This window comes from Akebia trifoliata, chromosome 13, assembly GCF_017979445.1.
Source record: "Akebia trifoliata isolate Shusen 1 chromosome 13, ASM1797944v1, whole genome shotgun sequence".
Taxonomy (NCBI): domain Eukaryota; kingdom Viridiplantae; phylum Streptophyta; class Magnoliopsida; order Ranunculales; family Lardizabalaceae; genus Akebia; species Akebia trifoliata.
Window position 1 is genome coordinate 31,575,702 of NC_141387.1, and position 22,281 is coordinate 31,597,982.

General features: G+C 34.5%; 1 protein-coding gene and 1 pseudogene across 2 annotated transcripts; both read left to right on the plus strand.

The window, feature by feature from the left end:
• Positions 1-13,227: 13,227 nt before the first annotated feature.
• Positions 13,228-15,820, plus strand: LOC147388317 (aspartyl protease family protein At5g10770-like). The gene is made up of 2 exons (XM_086421910.1): positions 13,228-13,466; positions 14,402-15,820. The coding sequence occupies exons 1-2, from the start codon at positions 13,271-13,273 to the stop codon at positions 15,649-15,651; spliced, it is 1,446 nt and encodes a 481-aa protein (XP_086278036.1). The 5' UTR covers positions 13,228-13,270; the 3' UTR covers positions 15,652-15,820.
• A 2,578-nt stretch (positions 15,821-18,398) lies between these two features.
• Positions 18,399-20,928, plus strand: LOC147388318 (aspartyl protease family protein At5g10770-like; annotated as a pseudogene). Its single transcript, XR_015171558.1, has 2 exons — positions 18,399-18,631; positions 19,492-20,928. The product of XR_015171558.1 is annotated as an aspartyl protease family protein At5g10770-like (transcript).
• The last annotated feature ends 1,353 nt before the right edge of the window (positions 20,929-22,281 follow it).

Genomic DNA, 22,281 nt, shown 5'->3' on the forward strand with positions numbered 1-22,281 from the left:
AACTATGATCAAAAGATGGTTGTGATGTTATTTTTTCATACTATGGCTCTCTCTCACCTGTGGTGAGAGTGCTACATGATAATTGTGCCACAGAGGATCCGCTTCCATATGATCTTCCCTCCCTTTGAGGCTAACTTTGAAGCCGGCAGCCCGCTTCAAAATTTGAAGGAACCCTCCTCGCTACAAGACACATGGCATATCTAATTTATTTCATGCCCCTACATTTCCACCAAAACTTGAAATACCTCCTTGGAAACACTACTTGTAATCCAATGGAGAGGGATCCTTCAATATTTTGAAGCGGGCTGCCCACTTCAAAGTTCTTTCCCCCTCCCCATTCCCTCTATACAAATCTAAGTATATATTACTTCAAAACCCGACAAAGGTTTTTTTTTTTTTTTTTCTATTTTTGCGGTTTTCACGTAGTGTATAAAATAAAATGGTAGATCCAATCAGGTCTGGATTGAGTCTAGATCTAACAAAGTTCTCATCTGTTAACAATTTACATATTTGGATTTCATCAAACCTCCAAGAATAGTACTTGTGTACCATACACAAGCTGATTTTAGGTTTGCACTTCAACTGAACTAAGAAGCTCTTTAAGATTTGCACTTCTTATTCTATATTTTTGTTTAATTGGATCCCATCTAACTAACAGGTTCATCATGTAAATGCTTTATGTAGAAAACAGAAAGTCTAGCATCTCCATATATAATCAAACACCAATGCAGATAAATTAAATTTTGTACTAATAGAAGGCTCCATGGAACTGTGCACACACATTATCAATCTCTATAACATAATTATGTTAGGTTCTGTTAACACAATTTTGTATTATGTGACAGAAACCCATATACATACTCATGGGAATACTACTTATGTAGCAGATTTTCTTGCTAAAAGTGGTGCATATAGAAATGCATTGTAAATTGGGAGATTAACCTTTTTTATTAGGGTGATTCTATTGCCACACCAACTTTTGCTAAGAGGACCACAATTCATATGAAATCACCAAATAATTAATCGCAGACTTGAGGTGCTCTTAGTAAAAGTTGGTGTTGCAAAAGAAGCTCACTTTTGCCAGTACTATGCAATGTACTCCATCCGCCACTTAATATGGTGCCAAACATGTCATTATCATCTAACCGCAGCACATTTAGAATGTCTGCCCTACCAATCACCAATACATTTTAATTTTCTGAACTGATTTGCTTTCTCACCCGATCAACATTCAAATCTATGGAGACAATGCAAAATCTTATCTTAGGGCAAACAGGTTGTTGCTTTTGAATGACCTTATGTTGGGAATGAGCCTCAAATGATTCATAGAAAACCTCTTTCGAAAGATGCATACAAGGTTATCATTGATGCCGTTGAAAAAGGAGATGTTGAACTACTTGAACTAGATTACTATCATTCAACATTAGGCGAAGTTGGAACGGGATCATATGTTGCATGACCTCCTACCTTTATTGATTTCATCGATTAGTTGTAATTTGTCTTTTACCCGTTTTAATAGTTGACTGGATTTTATTACATTACTTTTGTAGTTTTTATCATGATGGATGAAAAAATGGATGTTGTGATGGGAGGTCCATGAATCTTTTTCTTGGCTATTGTTAAAAAAATTAGACTTTAAATGCCTTGTTTTAAGGATATTAATTAATTAATTAATTTATTTATAAATATTTGTATGAATGCTTATGGAGGGATTTCTCTTGGCGATATTTTATAGGCTTATTTTCAAATCAAGAATGGCTAAAAATTTAGGAACTATTTGTGTAATATAATTTTAAAACAAGTTGGAAATCTTACTACAATAAAATTTTGGAACAAGGAACGGTTATTAATTGTTCCTAAAAATGAGAAACACCCCTTTTAGAAACAGTTTATAACCATTCCAATTATGATAAGAACAATTAATAATCATTCCTAATTGTGATTTTTGGGTGTAGAATATATATTCTAAATATATTAATCTTCATCACAACCTTTCATTTGTGAATGATCAAGTGTATCACATGCACCTTAATATCTTATGCTCTAACAGTTACGATGTACAATGATCCTTGTCACGCATCCATGGTTGAAAAATGAACTCATAATTGGCATATTCATAGGTTCAATTCCTTTTGGAGGCAAGCACACCAATGGGAATGCTCAATAACTTTAATTGAATTGGAAAATCTATTCTTAGTGCTACACCTCCAACACACTTTATAAAACCCTATTTAATTAACTCTTCCCCTACTAGCCAAAATGTTAGTCTAGAGGAACCTCATGGATGCTTTTAAAAACAGAATGGAGAGCAAAATCTTTATAATGCATTGCTGCCTCAAAGAATTGGTTACACTTAAAACTTATGAGCAAAGGCACATATGTAAGAACAAACAATTGATTAATTCATCCACATTTTATTAAAAAAAAAAAAAAACATGTTTTACAAAGTACTTCATTCCCTTTACTTAGGTTCACCCATCATTGGAAGAAAACAACTTACAAATGGAATTTAAGCGATGAATATTGTAAAAAAAACTAATCAAGAAGATCCAATCTCTGTCCCAATTCCAAATTAATTGTCTCTTCTGGGAGATTTTTTTCAAACATTTAAGTCATTCTTAACAAACTTGCGTTCATCCACAACCCCATAACCAATCATCCCTAACAGCCCCAAAAGTCCCTTGTAATCACTTAACCGAATCCTTGGGAAAAGGCTTTGATAATGATAATTTTTTCTGTGGTTTGCATTAGGGGTGCAACTTGGTTCGGTTTGGTTTGGATTGAGGTCAAATTGAAACCGAACCAACATAGGCCAGTTTCACTAAATAAGAGCTAGAACCAAATCAATCCAAACCGAACTAATGTCGGTTTGGTTCTATAGATTGCCAATATTCTATAAATTGTAAGTAATACTTTTTAATGAAAAAACAAACATATAATAAACAGAAAATTTCATACAATAATGACTAATTTATCCATAAAAAATTATTAGTTTATCCACACAAAAAATACTAATCTATGTCCTAACTCCTAAAATAATTCATAATAATTATTATTTACATATATATTTATTTATTGCATAGGGGTTCGGTTCTATACAAGCTTGATCTGAGAACTGAACCAAATTGATCGGTTTTCCATTTTCATAACCCAAAACCGAACCACAACTTGTTCCAAACCGAATCAAACCACTCCAAAGCTATTAATTTGGCTTAGTTCTCGGTTTGAACCAGACCAAGTTGCACCCCTAATTTACGCTCTACAAAATCACATAACACTGGGAAGTGAAATATGAAGATCTTTTTAAATGATATTAATCGATCTATTAGAGTCGTCTACAAGTACTCTCAGTGTTTATGCCTATGTTAGAGTCCCATCACAAGTATTATATATCTAAACTCGCACGACAGGAATCTTTTCTTCTATGATCACTAGTTTTTCAATACTTATAGTGAGATCTAAGTGGAATTTGCATCAACCTATATTGGACAATTAATAGATATAACAGTGATACATTAATGCAAGAAACTATAATAAAGGGAGCGGTAATGAGAACTAACTACTAACTCGACACGTAGTTGTTGATGTTCTCCTCCGAGAAGGTCTAGTAACAGGACCTTATCTACATCTTTACTATTATAATAAGAGAAGGTGGAGTAGAAGCAGTTGTACACCAAAATTTGAGTAACCATAAATACCCCCACTTTTATATTTAAATTTAATATAATAAGTGTCATTTAGGTAAAAACCAAGAAAATTTACAATCATGTTGCTTAGTTTTCAAAATTACAAAATCCCTTTTTTACTCTGTAATTATTAAAAAACCTTTATTCACTATTTTAAATTATCTTTACTTCACCATTATTACGAGAGAAGGTGGAGTAGAAGTGATTCGACACCAAAATTTGAGTTGCCAAATATGCCTCCCACTTTTATATTTAAATTTAAAATAATCATTTGATAACAAAGAAAAAGAAAACGACAATTGCAACTTATGACCATATAATCACGTTGCTAGTTTTCAAAATTACAAAAATACCATTTTTGACCTTTTAATCTTCAAAAACTATTCAATCAATATTCAAAATTACAAAATGGGTAAATTAAATAACAACACTAAAATGGGTAAATATTAGTTTGGACAAAATAGGTAAATATATCCATCTTGGTCTTATCTCAGTGACTTTTCATCAGGAGTTTTGTACAGTAGAGATGTGATCCTCGAATTTGGTTATACGAATCCCCAGGTCAAATTTGTCTAAAATAGAACTATGTTGGACCAACCCAATACATATTTCCACTCAAATCTTGTGCAGATGGAGGTGGCCACTATAATAGACTTTTGGGTCATCCACATTGACATCTAACAATAAACTTAAAAATTACAACAACAACAACCATTCATGCCCAAACGGCCCAAACCAAAAGATAAACTATATCTCACATTGGGCCTCTACGCTTAGTTCAATTGGTTTGTGTGTGTGTGATATGGTATTAAATCCAGATTACCCATAAATAATAATAATAATTATTTTTTTATAAATATTAGTGGGCCCTGTTTGTCTTTGGGTGTGGTGAGATGGTTTAAAATCTTGTAAGAGACGAGACCGAGATGACTCGCGTCCAAGTCATCTCGGTATGGTCCATGAACGAGACAGACAAGGTCTTTCGCCAATTCATCTCAGTTTAGTCCATGAACGAGATGAGACAGGTCCATGAATGAGACAGATAGACAACGCATTTCACATGCGCAAAATCTCGGGAGACAAACGGGATGACTCTTAGTAAAACTCGTCCAGTCAACTGAGATTTTGTATATTTTAATTAATTCTTTTTTTAATTTAAACATTTATTAACTAAACAAAATATCATTTAATAATTAAACATCTCCTAATATATCTAATTTTATAAAAAAAAAATAAGTATATATGAATAAATAATTATAAAACGAGTGCTTAACAAAATAAATAAATTATAAAACGAGTTTAAGGCTCTATCTCGTTGGAGATGAGTTAACTCGGTCTCTTGAATGAGACGAGATGTCAAAACAATGTCTTTGATGATAGAGGATTAAAGGCTGTGGGGGACGTTAAGGAGGGTCTCAAAGTGTCCGCAAGCAGGGGCAGAGCTAGTAAGGAGTTGGTGGGGGCAATTTCCCCCACAGAACTTTGAGACACCCCTATATTTTCAACTAATTACATGCCCCATTTGCCCTCACTCCCTCACCTCTCTCCCCATTTGTCCCCACATGCTCACCTCATTCCAATTTTTGCCCCCACAGAACTTTGAGACACCCCTATATTTTCAACTAATTACATGCCCCATTTGTGCTCATTCCCTCACCTCTCTCCCCATTTGCCCTTACACCCTCACCTCCCTCCAATTTTTGCCCCCACATAATTTTCAGACACCCCTATATTTTCAACTAATTACATGTCCCATTTGTCCCCACTCCCTCGCCTCTTCAATTTTTTATTGATGAAATTGCCTCTTGACCAGGTCTTTTCAAATATTAATTGGAAATGACCTAAATTTCATTTTCTTCAACTTCTAACTAAAAACTTCTTAATTTCTCCTTAAAACCATTCATCTTCACTGAACAACTAACCATAGTTTGCCCCCACTACAGGAAAATCTTGGCTCCACTCTTGTTTCTATCTTATTAATGTTTTATAAGCTTCATCATATTGTTTTAATTAGTTGGATAATTCAAATCGAACCACTAATCCAAAAATGCATTCAATGTCTTGGATTATAAGTCACAAATCCACCTATGGACAATTATATCACTTTCATTTTTCATTTTATTATTTTTGAAAACACTAGATTCCAACTCCTTCATCAAACAAACACTTGAGATAAGAGGAATAACGAATATTTCATAAAAATCAATACTGATCACCTAGGAACCAATACAATTTGTTTTTCTAGGGGTACATTTTTCTTGAAAACCTATATCATCTCAACAGTCTTTTTGATGGTGAATCTCAATGTGAGGCTAAACTTTTATTTGAAAATATGAATAACATGCCCCATTTGTCCCCACAAAACTTTGAGACACCCTATATTTTCAACTAATTACATGCCCTATTTATCCCCACTCCCACCACTTCAATTTTTTGTTGATGACATTGCCTCTTAACCGGGTCTTCTCAAATATTAATTGGAAATGACCTAGATATCAATTTTTTCAACTTTTAACTAAAAACCTCTTAATTTCTCCCTAAAACCATTCATTTTCACTATACAACTAACCATAGTTTGCCCCCACTTCAGGAAAATCTTGGCTCCGCCCCTGCTTGCAAGGGATCTAGATCTTAGTGGGGTCGATGTCTTAGTACTGTGAAGGTGGATGATACTGTGGCCGCATCAGCTACGAAAGAAGTGTTTGTCTGAGGCGTCACCATTTTTCAACCAATCAATCACCGTCTAATTTGCTATGGAGTTATTTTCTTCTCTGAGTGAAAGAAACACTGGAACAAGAAAAAAATCTCAAGGTTTGAGACTTTGAATTGGGAAAGAGGCATAGAAGAGAGGGAGGGTTTGAGGCCAACCCCTCCACGTTTTGGAGAATATTTGAGATGCCCCTTGAACTAAGTATTCTTTGATAGACTAATAGAAAATGACCTGAATGTCCTTGTCTTCAACCAATAATCAAAATCCCTTGATTTTTTTAAATTTTAACTAGAGACATTCTATTTCCACACCAACTTTTACTAAGGACACTCCAATTCATGTGATAGTTTTCCACACATAGTGGCGGTGCTCTTAGTAATTTTTTGAGGAGAAGTAACGGGAAAGAGGTCATTTAGCATTAATCTATTTAAGAAGAGTGAGGGAAGGGGGGCATTTCGTAATATTTGTAATAGTATGGGATGCGGGAAGGTATTCACCATTAAGAGGTTTAATATTTTAAAGAGTCATTATAATTGACTCTCCCACACGACATACTCAAAATACTCTCTTGACATGGCATGTTTTAGAATCATATACTTAATGCCTTAGGATACACAACTGTACATCTCTACAAATATGTGCAGTTGTGTATCCCAATGAATGAAAATCTATGGTTCTGGCACACTCCATGTTAGAAGAGTATTTTGAGTATGCCATGTTGGGGTGTCAGATTATCATTACTCTATTAAAAAATGGATATTATATTTGAAATTTCTACGTGTGTGTGTGTGTGTGTGCGCGCGCGCGCGGGCGCGCGTGTGTGAAACTAATTCCATAGTCTCGTTGGGTAGAGGGTCAACCGGACCTTGCAGGTTGGCCCCAAGGAATTCATTGCTTGGTGGGGTTTCAAACACTTGACTTACCTTTTTTGAGGAGCTTATCAAGGCTCGACTTGCCACAAGACAACCCTTTGGGGTTGGTCCCATATTGAAAAATGGGAGTTATATTTGAAATCGAAAATTTAATGCGATGTGAACATGCTCATAACAAACAACAAGAACTATAGAAGCGGTAATCGTGACTTTTCAAAGAGGACTACAACCTGGGGCGGGTTGGAGGTAGACTGACTCAACCCAAGTGGCCAAGCCCTCAACCCGACTTCAACTCAACTCCATCATTGAACTTAAGCTCATTAACTCATTCTCAACCCGAGCTTGGGCTTCTAGATTTGGGTTATCCCAAGTTAGGTAGTTTTGGGTTTATTGAATGGGTTGGGCTAGTTGAACAAGCCTAATTTTGTATTGATTAGCTAAATAGTTTTATATCTTAAATAAGAAATACGATTAATTACTAAATTTTTTATTTCTTAAATAAAAAATAATTAAGAACATGAGTGGGTCTTTCACGCGATGCTCAAATCCGAGATTGGCACCCCCCTTATGCACACAGGCACTAAGGTTTTTTGATGGATTGACCCCAAACACAATGGGCTGCAGTCCCACGTGCCTTGGGCCCCCATATGTGTATAAGGCCCACTATTTTTGACACTAACATCCTAGTAGAGAGAGATAGAGAGAGAGAGAGAGAGGGATCCTTTACTAGTTGAACATTATTCTTGTATTTATTTAATGTGAGACTAAAGATTTGAAGAGTTGTCTCTAAAACTTTCATAAACAAGAAAATTAAGAGAATCTTTGACTTTCAATTTATACAAAAAAGGGGAAAAAATTATTTTACTTAAATTTCACTAATTAAGGAAATTTCTACATTTTACAAATAACACTTAAGAGGTATTGAGTTCAAACTTTGCCATCAACAAAATACATGAATAAAACCATGAATTTTACAACATGATTTATGTTAACATAATTGGAAATTTTGAGTTTGATTTTAGAGTCTCTTGGACAAGTACCTCACCAATACTTTTGAGTAGAAAATCAAAGCAAGATTGGCATAATTTTGTATCTCTAGGTATATGTTGATAGAAATCATTCTCATGCTAATAATCCTTATGGAAGAATTACATGACAAGTGTTTGTAAGGTACATAACTCTCAAGCAGGGTGGAGCCAAGATTTTATTGTTGAGGGGGCGAACGATAGTTGTCCGATAAGGTTGAAGGATATGAATTTGAGGATAAAATTAAATGGTATTTGTTAGAGATTGAAGAAAAAAAGGGCTTGTAGGTCACTTCTTATTTGTCTATGATAGAAGGCTTGAGTCAATGGACAATATCATTAGTGGGTGTAAAGAAAACTGCCAAATATCAACTAAATTGAGGGCTTTATTAAAACTAAAAACTTGAGTGGGGACTAGGATGGGCGTGGGGGAAACTGTTAAATTTTTATGAGGGCAAACTCAAAATATATCATTTTATCAAGAGGACATTCATTTAAAAAAAATATGTGGGGGCAAGTGCCCCCCCTGTTAATCTGCCCCTGTTCTCAAGACATATGTTCTGTCTGGTGTTCCATGTGAATGAAACCCCATCAGGAGTCCCATCAGGAGTCAAGGTTTTTTGTTAGTGGAGGCTAAGTGCTAACAATTCTTAATCAATAATATTGACTTTCTTCTATGCAAATGTTGGGTACGTCACAACAAATGATTGTTGACTAATAATCTCCATAAAAAATTTTATTTTTAAAATGAGGGCTTAGACTTGATATCTGAAAATTTTATTTTCTTCATGGAAAATATTTTTAAGGAGTTGAAGGGATGGGTTTTGACAAGAAACTCAAAAACATCATTTTTATATATCCCTTAAAAAAATTGGATTTTTTTATGAAACTTTTTTTAATTTATTTGAATTAACCGATACTGATTCTCCTTTGAATAATTATTGAATCCGAACTTTTTATTATAGTTTTTGAGACTGAACAACGGTTGAAGGTGAAGGCCCTTAAGTCATTTTTCTTAGTTTAGGAAGATTGAGGCCAATGGATGCATGTCATTAGATTGAGACCCACATGGGTATCTTTGATATATACCACAACATGAGGATCTAAATCACCAATTTTTTATTTTTTGAGAGAGGGGGGTGGATAAAAGTTGAAGCTGGAGGCACTTTAAGTAATTTTCCACTGGTTTGGTGGCAAGAGATCAAGAGATTGCATCATGTCTGTTTGAAACATATTGACAAGTCCGGGTTCAAGAATAATTCAACAAGAGAAAGCTTATAAAAAATGTTTTTAAAGTTTGGAAAACATCAGATAAATTAATTTTTTTTTTTTTAATTTTTAAATATAAAAATATGTATTTTAAATAGATGATTGAATAACAGATTAAAAATACTAAAAATAATCTGACTTTTTTTCTTCAAAAAATCTTCTATTAAATCATGATTATCGTGATTTTTTTTTTTTTCTAAAAATCAAATATATATATATTTTTTCAAAATTTCGTGAGATTTAATTGATAACAATTAAAAATTTGCAGATTTTTGTCACCGTGGTTTGAAAAGCCTAGGGGTCTATCAAAAATCGATAAAAATGTGAGGGGGCTAAATCACTTTTATTTTTATTTTTATTAAGTTGAATGGCCCTGCAAGGGATATGTATGTAAGGTCATAGAGCATGAAGATGACTGTTTTGAGGAGTTTTTGTTTGAATGTTGAAGAAAATGGCATTTAGGTCATTTCTCATTACTCTACTAGAGAACACCCAAATAAGGGGGCAATGTCATTTATAAAAGTATCTTAAATATTTACTAAAATGCTTACATGTCCTCCTATAAATTAATGCAAAATGACCTCATTATCCTCATATTTGACTAAAATTTATTTGATTTTGCTTCCCAAAACAAGTCATATTCAACCTCTTGGGTAAAGTTTTTACTATAATTTCCAACCTTACAATTAATTTACTTTAACCTTCAAATTTAACGAGCAAGATAAGATTTTTTATTGGAAGATGATGATATTTTTTAATAGAAAATTCTCAAATTTTTTGCAAAAGATTAAAGTGATGTTTAAATGGATTGAAGATGAAATTAATAGATAAAATCAATTTAAGGTTGAAGAGCAGGAAGATGATTGGTTTTAGGAAAAAAAAATTTAGAATATATATATATTTTGTTACAGGGTTGAAAATGAGGGTATTTAGGTTATTTTTCTTACTATGATAGAGAATAATAATAAGGTCAGGGGAGGGGGGGGTGTATTTTGATTTTTGATTTTTTTATACAATTCAAATAACAAAAATAATTTTTCACAAAATTTTCCATGTTGTACTCAAACCGTTGAAAGGGATTTGCCTTGAAAATCAGTTGTGTGACAAATGATTTGCAAATTAATATTTTCTCTGCAATCAAACACACCCTCAATCAAAAATCAAGGAAACAACAATCCCACACGTCCTTACAATCACGTTGATTAATTTTAAAAATTACAAAAATAACTTTTTTATGATAGAATCTTCAAAACCTCATTTAATTAATATTTTAAATTACAAATAAACCCTTTTGAGTGCATGCCACCTATAGTTAGTAAATTCGCGAATTAGACACGAATTAGACGTGCATTACTCTTTCGAATTAGAACTTCCATTGGATTCAAAGATTCAGATTAATTCGTGGATCTTTGAATTCCAATGATTAAATCGCGATTTGTACGTATATTTTGTAAGTATTTTATTAAAATACGATGTATTTTTCTGTTTTACTTCAAAACTCAAGACTCTAGAGAAGAGAAAAAAAAAATCCTAAGTTGAAAATCGCCCCCACCGACCCACCGTGGAGTTTACTCGTTGACCATTCATCGTCTGGTGAAATTTCCGTCTATTTCGCATTAATAACTTTTTAGAAACGACAAGAATTTTTTTTTTTTAAATTTAATTAGGTCATGGGACATGATAATTTTGGCATTAACTAGTATATCATATTTTATACTATTCATTTACATTGATTATTAGATGGATTAAAACTAAATCTTCAATTGCGAATATATATTTTATTGGATGAATATGATTGTGGATTGTTTATTTGTTTACTTAAGACATTTTTAATTTAAATATTGATAATTTGATTAGTAGATTAGAATTATTAGGTCATATCATATGTTATATATATCTGAATTTTTTAAAATTTAAAAAAATTTTGGATCCAAATCATTCTCAAATTATTTCCGTATCGTATTTTTACCATCCTACATTTTTTTTGTCGAACTTATGTATCACTATTCCAAATGGTACCCGATTTATTTCTATACTATTTTTTCCCCGTTCACTGAATTGTTAACTATGATGCCACTACTTTAAAAGAAAAGTAAAAAAGCAAAATAGACTGACAAAGTGAACGATCTTCTCATCCCGCAATCAAAGGAAATTCAACTATCAAGAAAAAGCAACCAATTATAAATGCCGAAATGGCACCAATTTCACGACACTTGACACTCCCTATCATTTAGTGCGCCTCACACGGTGTGAACTAAATTAAAGCCTTTATCACTATCAGTCCAGCCAAACTGGTGTTGATGAAGTCTAGGGTGGAGCGCTCACCATGTGATATGTGTGTCCACTTTCCTCCCCACAAAGACTTCAATAGACTTCAACAATTGCAATACCTCTATTGCCATCCTATTGGGACAAACAAGTGATGGTTCTCTATTTTATATTTATGAAAAATGGATTCCATCCAAGATCAAGCTTTTGAAAATCATCCAAAATCTAGATGATTCGTCTTGGATTATTGTCCATGAACAAGTGAGATATTCAATTTGAATCGTCATTGACATTGATTTGCTCGAGAGTCGGTATGACTCGTCGTGTATTTTTAAATCTTGGCTATGTCCAAAACTCGGTTAAGTCAACTGGGACTTTGTATATTTTCAGAAAAATAATTTATTTTTAATTATTTAAATATATAGGATTGAATTAAAAATATGGCCTTGTGACTAGGGTTGTTAATGGATCAAATCAGACCCGAAATTTGATCCATTCTGATATGTTAATTTGTGGTATTAATCTAGGGTTTGGATTTCGATAAGGACTGATCCATTATGTCATTGGATAGATTCTCAATATATAATGTCCTGATCTAATAAGGACCAGTTATAAGTTTGATCCCTATCGGATTGGCACCAAGTCAACCACAATCTAATCTGAACCCGATCCATTGACAACCCTACTTCTGGCTGAACATCATGTAATCCAACTAAGTTTATATATAAAAAAAAGATAAATTTATTTGAGTATAAATAAATAATAATAATCCAATTAAATAATTAATCTCATCCGAGACAAGACGAATCAGGCGAGTCAACTCCTGATATCCATGTGAAACGAGACAAACTGGAATACCAAGTTTTAAAACAATACATATGATCTTCGTCATTATTTAACAACACATATAAACATTGGTTTAAAACACGTTTTGACACCTCATCTCGTCTGTGAATAAATCGAGTCGTCTTGAACAAATTTTTCTATAAGTTTGATATGTTTAGTTCAACAATGAGAAAAATGAATGTGGGGTTTTAAATCTTGTCCAATACATGATTTGTCTATCTCATCCATGCCTGATATTGAGACGACTCAGGCGATAGGTTGCGGTCTCGAACGAGTTTTGAAACCATGCATGTAAATGAAGCTTTAAAACGATCTTAGTCTTTATGAACACATACATGTGAAGTCTTCTTAACCTTGTGGACCTTTATAAAAAAAAAAAAATGGAAAGTCTTCTTAAAATAATAATTTAGGTCTTTTCCAAGTCTTCTTAGATTGTTCATTGTTGTCTCTGTCAATCTTTTTCTAATGCCGAAAATAATGCAAAACTGAAATCAATGCAACTATGACCTTAATTCCTGCCTTTCCCTTCCCCTCTATATAAGTCTAAGAATACTTTACTTCACAACTCAAAAACGAGCCCAACAAAACCACATTATGGCTATCACCCACTCCTCCTCCTTCCATTGCCTTCACCTCATCTTTTCACTCCTTTTGTTTCACTCTTGGTGTTTGAACAAGGCTGCCTATGCCTATAGTGGTGGAGGGAGAGGCCCAACAAAGAGCCATCATGTTCTTAATGCCAAATCCTTACTAACATCATCAACTATTTGCTCTGATTCCTTCACCAAAGGTAATTAGACACAAACCCAAAATGTAATTTTGGAAAATCAAGATAGTCCGAGATGGAGATGACTCGTCTATATGGTTCTTGGGAGTAGGATATTCCATGTGAATCATCCGTGATCGAGATGACTTGTCTAATATTTTGAAAATATTTATACTCGTATTTTCAATCTAAAATAAATACAACTGTTACTTTTTTCATTATTTTGTAAAAAAACAAAAAGTTCTTTTCTTTGGGGATCACACGAATGTGAACAGTAAAAATAAATAAATACCATAATGTATATATATATGTCTTTTGAATAAATAATTAAATATTTTATGAGTATGATTGGACCAGTAATTTTGGCTTTATTATTACACATGACCATTTTGGTACTTGCCCCTGTTTTTTCTTAGGTGCCTCTCTATTCAGCTTTCAAAAATTAGTATCAATCGTGGTCAAAAGAACGGCTGAGATGGAATTCCCAATGGACTGAAATACATCATTCAAAAGGTTGATTAATGAATGAGTGGTGATTTTCTAACTAGAAAGTCTTCACTTGGTTGATGTGGTATGGACACAAAACCAAAGATCTTTTTCCTATAAAGATTTGCAGTTGTGTATCCCGAGAAAAAGATCTATGGTTCCGTGACATGTCAGCCAAGTATTGAGAAAGCTAGAAAGAACAACGATTTTCTTACTCCCTTCTCTTGACATGGCACATGCTAGGACCATGAATTTTTTCTTGGGGATCCACAACTACACATATTTATGGTGCATCCTGAGGAACAAACTATGATCCTAACACATGCCATGACATGAGAGTATGGGTAATGTCAAAATGGGGATGGGGAGTCAAAAAATCACGACTCTTGATTAATAGGCCTAAATGAACCTCACTATATATATAAATATGTATGCTCGAAGACTTCATTCATATTTTAACATAATCTTTTCAGGTCCAAGACAATCTCCCACAACACTACGATTAGCTCACAAACATGGGCCTTGCGCACCATTGGTCCACGGACACAATGCAACAACAACGACGGCTCCTAGTACCATTGAAATCCTCCTCCAAGATGAATCTCGGGTCAAATACATCCACTCCAAATTTTCCAAACGAGTAGGAGATATCGAGGAGGAGAAGGCCGTCCCAGTCAGTCCCGGCCAATCCTTGGGAACTTCTAATTTCATAGTTAAGATCGGATTTGGTACACCCAAGCTTGATTTTTCGGTGGTATTTGATACGGGAAGTGACTTGACATGGATTCAATGCCAACCATGTGCCGGGAGTTGCTATCCACAACAAGACCCAATATTTGATCCCTCTAAGTCATCCTCTTATTCCAATGTCTCTTGTAGTGCCCCGGAGTGCTCCCAACTTAGGATATCCGGTTGCCAATCCTCCACTTGCCTCTATGGTGTTAAGTACGGGGACAATTCGCAAACGATTGGATTCTTTGCACGTGAGACGTTAACGTTGACATCTGCAGATGTATTCCCTAATTTCCAATTTGGTTGCGGTCAAAAAAATGGCGGCCTCTTCGGGAAAATAGCCGGTTTATTGGGCCTCGGACGCAATAAGGTATCATTTGTGTCCCAAACTAGTAAAAAATTTGGGGGAACATTTTCTTATTGTCTTCCACCTAGAGCAAGCTCAACTGGATACTTAGCTTTTGGGGCCACTACCAAGACAAATCTTAGGTACACACCCTTAGTAACTGACCCGCGTGGCCCGTCATTTTATTTCCTAAAATTGTTAGGGATAAGCGTCGCAAATAAAAAATTATCAATCCAACCATCGGTATTTACGTCTTCGGGAACCATCATAGACTCTGGCACCGTAATCACCCGATTGCCTCCAGCGGCTTATGCAGCACTTCGGTCAGCATTTAAGCAATCGATGTCGAAGTACCCATCTGCTCAGCCGTTTTCAAAATTAGACACATGTTATGACCTTTCGGGGAGCACAAACTTCTCAATACCAAAGGTAACGTTGCATTTCGAAGGTGGTGTCGATTTGGATCAAAATCTGCCTGGGATTCTAATTGGACCAAGTGTGTCACAATTGTGCCTAGCTTTCATTGCAAATAGTAATCCGAGTGATGTGGCCATCTTTGGAAATAGACAGCATTTGGGATTGGACGTGGTTTACGACGTGGCTGCGGGAAGGATAGGATTCGGGTCTGGTCCTTGTAGTTCATAATTATGAGAACATGTCTCTTCTTTCACTAAAGAAGAATAATATGAGAATTAGTAGATATGTAATAACATAAATGAATAAGAATTGAGCAAGAACAAGTCTGGCATATATGAACAAGAAATGAAAACCTTGAACTACCATGTTTGAAAGATTAGACTTTATTTTTATTGTTGTGCTATTTTTACAGATTTATTTTTTGCCAATGCCATTAATTGTTGATAATAGAATGGGCTCTCGATGATGTTTGTTTCAAATATTAATGTAATTCCTTCGATGTTCAAAATTGGGATTGAACGGATCTTGGAATATCATGTGGAATATTAAATCCTATATAATATAGATTCTTTAACCTACTCTCCGATACCACATGTTATATATTTAGGTATTCACAATAGAGTGTTGATAATTTGATGTACTTTTGAAGCACACACGTGATGCAATTTGACGTGGAAGCACATAACTTACTAAAAAAAAAAAAGAGAGAGAGTTACTCTCTCCTATTCATAGTGAAAAGAAAGAAACTTTCAGATCTGATCACTTTGTGACAGAAAGAAACTTTCACTGTTGAATTTTATTTTTAAATTTGAGTGATTGGTAGCCGTCTATTTAAACACCTTGGATTAAGCTCAAAAAACAATTATTTTTAATTTTCAATTAAATTTTTTTTTTAATATTAATATTTTCATGAAATCAAGATGGCTTTGTTGTTGGATTTTCAATGTGATAATCAATGTGAGCCCAATGACCCTTTTTAAGATTTGAAAACGAGAGTATTTAAGTTATTTTTTGTACTTTGATAGAGAATATATAATAACATCAAAGGGGTGTTTTTTTTTTTTTTGAAATTTTTTATATAATTCAAATAACAAAAATAATTTTTTACACAATTTTCCATGTTGTGCTCAAACAGATGAAAATGATTTGTCTTGAAAATCATTTGTGTGACAAATGATTTGCAAATTAATATTTTCTTTTCAATCAAATACACCCTTAGTCAAAAATCAAGGAAACGACAATCCCACACGTCCTTACAATCCCGTTGATTAATTTTAAAAATTATAAAAGTAAGTTTTTTTTATTTATGATAGAATCTTCGAAACCTCTTTTAATTAATATTTTAAATTACAAATAAACCCTTTTGAGTACATGCCACCTACTTTAAAAGAAAAGCAAAATAGGTTGACCAAGTGAACGACCTTCTCATCCCGCAATCAAAGGAAATTCAACTAAGAAGAAAAAGCAACCAGTTATAAATGCCAAAATGACACCAATTTAGCGACACTTAACACTCCCCTATCATTTAGTGGGCCTCACACGGTGTCAACCATACAACAAGTTGGAGCCTTAAATAAGAAGAATACTTCAATAATTGCAATACCTCTAAAAGCCACCCTATTGGGACAAACAAGTGATGGTTCTCCATTTTAAATTTATGAAAGATGGATTCCATCCAAGATCAAGTTTTTGAAAATCGTCTGAAATCAAGATGATTTGTCTTGGATTATTGTTCATGAACACGTGAGATATTCAATTTGAATCGTCATTGACATTGATTCACTTGAGAGTCGATATGACTTGCCTTGTATTTTTAAATCTTGGCTATGTCCAAAATTCGGTCAAGTCAACTGGGACTTTGTATATTTTCATAAAAATAATTTATTTTTCATTATTTAAATGTATAGAATTGAATTAAAAATATGGCCTTTTAACTAGGATTGTTAATGGATCAGATCAGACCCAAAATTTGATCCATTCCGATATGATAACTTGTGGTATTAATCGGGGGTTTGGATTTCGATAAGGACTGATCCATTCCGATATGTTAATTTGTGGTATTAATCGGTTTGGATTTTGATAAGGACTGATCCATTATGTCATTGGATAGATTCTCAATATATAATGTCCCGATCTGATAAGGACCAGGTATGTTAAAATGTGAGAAAATATATAAATTATATTGTATATATTATTTAAGTATATGGACTTTATTTAAATTATATATATCAAATCAGATTTGACCTGATCCGATTGTTATTGGATTGGGTTTGGATCCTACTAATCGATGTGATAAGTTTTAAGTCCGATCCTTATCGGATTGGCAGATCCATTGACAGCCCTACTTCTGGCTCAACATCTTGAAATCCAACTTGTTTTATATATATATATATATTACCTAAGTTTATTCCAGTATAAATAAATAATAATAACCCAATTAAATAATTAAACTCACTTGAGACGAGATGAATCGGGCGAGTCAACTCTTGATATCCATGTGAAACAAGACGAAATGGAATACCAAGTTTTAAAACAATGCATATAAACATGGTTTTAAAACTCGTTTTGACACCTCGTCTCGTCTGTGAATAAATCAAGTAGTCTCGGACGAGTTTTTCGATACAACATCTCATTTAACAATGATAAGAATGAACGTGAGGTTTTAAATCTTGTCTGAAACATAGATTTGTCCATGTCATCCATGCCTGATACTGAGATGACTCGGGCGATAAGTCTCAATCTCGGATGAATTTTGAAACCATGCTTGTAAATGAAGTTTCAAAACGATCTTATTCTTTGTGAACACATACATGCAAAGTCTTCTTAAATTAATAATTTATGTCTTTTCCAAGGCTTCTTGTCGCTTTCAATCTTTGCCTAACGCAGAAAATAATGCAAAACTGAAATCAATGCAACTATGACCTTAATTCCCTCCCCTTTCCCTTTCCCTCTAATATAAATCTAAGAATATTTTACTTCACGACTCAAAAGCTAGCCCAACAAAACCACACTATGGCTATAACCCACTCTTCCTCCTTCCATTGCCTTTACCTCTTCTTTTCACTCCTTTTGTTTCATTCTTGGTGTTTGAACAAGGCCGCCTATGCCTATAGTGGTGGAGGGAGAGACCCAACAAAGAGCCATTATGTTCTTGATGCCAAATCCTTACTGACATCATCAACTATTTGCTCTGATTCCTTCACCAAAGGTAATTAAACACAAACTCATGATTTAATTTGGGCAAATCAATATAGTCTGAGATGGAGATGACTCGTCTATATGGTTCCATGTGAATCGTCTGTGATCGAGATGTCTCATATAATATTTTGAAAATATTTATACCCATATTTTCAATCTAAAATTAATAGAACTCTTACTTTTTCATTATTTTGTAAAAAAATCAAAAGTTCTTTTATTTGGGGATCACAAGAATGTGAACAGTAAAAATAAATAAATACCATAATGGATATATAAATAATTAAATATTTTAGGAATTGATTGGACCAGTAATTGTGGCTTTGTATTACACATGACCATTTTGATACTTTCCCCTGTTTTTTCATAGGTGCCTCTGCATTCAACTTTCTAAAATTAGTATCAATGGTGGTCAAAAGTACGGTTCAGATGGAATTCCCCAATGGATTGATTAATGAATGAGTGCTGATCTTCTAACTAGAAAGTCTTCACTTGGTTGAAGATTTGCAGTTGTGTATCTGGAGGAAAAAGATTATGATTTTGTGTCCGTGCCATGTCAGCTGAGTATTGAGAAAGTTAGAAAAAAAATAATGATTTTCTTACTTCCCTCTGACATACTCTCTTGACGTGGCATGTGCTAGGACCATGGATTTTCTTTCCTGGGGATACACAACTACACATATTTAAGGGGATGTGCAGTTGTGCATCCCGAGGAAAAATTGTAGTCCTAACACATTCCTCGGCATGAGAGTATGGGTGATGTCAAAATGGGGAAGGGGAATCAGAAAATCACGACTCTTGATTAATAGGCCTAAATGAACCTCACTATATATGCCCGAACACTTCATTCATATTTTAACATAATCTTTTCAGGTACAAGGCGATCGTCCACAACACTACGATTAGCTCACGAACATGGGCCTTGCGCACCATTGGTCCACGGACACAATACAACAATGGTGGCTCCCAGTACTATCAAAATCCTCATCCAAGACGAATCCCGAGTCAAATACATCCACTCCAAATTTTCCAAACGAGTAGGCGATATTGAGGAGGAGAAGGCCGTCCCTGTCAGTCCTGGCCAATCATTGGGAACTTCTAATTTCATAGTTAAAATTGGATTTGGTACGCCCAAGCTTGATCTTTCAGTGGTGTTTGATACGGAAGTGACCTGACATGGATTCAATGCCAACCATGTGCCGGGAGTTGCTATCCGCAACAAGACCCAATATTCGATCCCTCTAAGTCATCCTCTTATTCCAATATCTCTTGTAGTGCCCCGGAGTGCTCCCAACTGAGGAGACCTGGTTGTGAATCCTCCACTTGCCTCTATGGTGTTAGGTACGGGGACAATTCGCAAACGATTGGATTCTTTGCACGTGAGATGTTATCGTTGACAACTTCAGATGTATTCCCCAATTTCCAATTTGGTTGCGGTCAAAACAATGGCGGCCTCTTTGGGAAAACAGCCGGTTTATTGGGTCTCGGACGCAATAAGGTATCATTTGTGTCCCAAACTAGTAAAAAATTTGGGGGAACATTTTCTTATTGTCTTCCACCTAGAGCAAGCTCAACTGGATACTTAGCTTTTGGGGCCACTACCAAGACAAATCTTAGGTACACACCCTTAGTAACTGACCCGCGTGGCCCGTCATTTTATTTCCTAAAATTGTTAGGGATAAGCGTCGCAAATAAAAAATTATCAATCCAACCATCGGTATTTACGTCTTCAGGAACCATCATAGACTCTGGCACTGTAATCACACGATTGCCTCCAGCGGCTTATGCAGCACTTCGGTTAGCATTTAAGCAATCGATGTCGAAGTACCCATCTGCTCAGCCGTTTTCAAAATTAGACACATGTTATGACCTTTCGGGGAACACAAACTTCTCGATACCAAAGGTAACATTGCATTTCGAAGGTGGTGTCGATGTGGATCAAAATCTGTCTGGGATTCTAATTGGATCAAGTGTGTCACAAGTGTGCCTAGCTTTCATTGGAAATAGTAATCCAAGTGATTTGGCCATCTTTGGAAATAGACAACATTTGGGATTGGATGTGGTTTACGATGTGGCTGCCGGAAGGATAGGATTCGGGTCTGGTGCTTGTAGTTCATAATTATGAGAATTTTTCTCTTCTTTCACTAAAGAAGAAGAATGTGAGAATAAGTAGATATGTAATAACATGAATGAATAAGAACTGAGCAAGAACAAGTCTGGCATGGCATAAATGAACAAGAACAGTTATTTTTTACTGTTGAATTTTATTTTTAAATTTGGGTTCTCGGTAGCCGTCCGTTTTGGACACCTTGGATCATGCTCGAAAAACAATTGTTTTTCATTTTTTAATTATTTTTTTTTCTTTTCTTTTCTGAATATGAATATTTTCATGAAATCTAGATGGCTGTGTTGTTGGATTTTCAATGTGATAATCAATGTGGGCCCAATGATCCTTTTTTAAGATTTGAAATCTAAAAAAACAATTGTATGGGTGGAGAACGGGCAAGAGAGAGAAACTCTTTCTTTTAAAAAAAAAAAGTTATGTACTTCCACATTAGCATGCGTCAAGTGCATGCGCCAAAAGTACGTCAAATTATCAGCAATCTTCACAATATATATCCAGGAACACACAATTTCTCTAAACTTTGAATCTAATATATATCTCGAGATTAATTCTCATAGTCATACTTAAACTATTTAGAAGAGTTAGAATGCCTACTTTGTGGCATTGTAATAGTAAAGTCTATTACTTGTTACGCGAACGAACTTTCACTTAGAGATTCTTCAATTCTAGACTCACCTTGTCCTCTTTGCTCTATCGTTTGATCGATCAAAACTTTCCATTCTTGATGAATTTCAATTTCAAAAATCTAGAGAGTGTCTCCACGTTTTTTACTCTTTGATGATTGTATTAATCTTTGATTAATAATAAACCTAATAGAGGTGTCAATTCGTTCTTATATAGAGAGGAATAGAGAGCCTAGAGTTCTTCTTTTAATAGGATTTCTTACCATCAAGGTTTCTTAATAAAATCCAATGAGGATTCTTTCTAAATCCAACGACTTGTAGGTTTCCTTAATATGGTTAACTCCTAAATTAGAATTTAACTTTAATTAAAACATTAAAACGCGTAGGCCGATTTGATCACCCATAAAGTAAGTTTAATATTTCATTATTTTCCAAGTCTTCGTAGATTGTTGTTGCCTTTCAATCTTTGCCTTACAACACGAAAAATAATGCAAAATTGAAATCAATGCAACTATGAACTAGAAGCGGATCCTCTATAGCACAACCATCTTGTAGCACCCCTGTAACAACATTTGGATGGTTGAAAGAGTGCCACATTAGTGATACAATAAAATCCCACCGTTAATTAAAAAATTTGAGAGTTCAGTGGCCGTTTGTTTTTAAAGATGTGGATTTGGAAAAAAAAAAACTTCTTATTTAAATTATATCTAAACCATGATCACAAGATAGTTGTGATGTTATTTTTTCATACTATAGCTCTCTCTCACCAGTGGAGAGAGCGCTATATGATAGTTGTGCCACAGAAGATCTGCTTCCGTATGATCCCTCCCCTTGAGCCCAACTTTAAAGTTGGCAGCCTGCTTCAAAATTGGAAGAAACCCTCGGACACATGGCATTTCTAATTTATTTCATGCC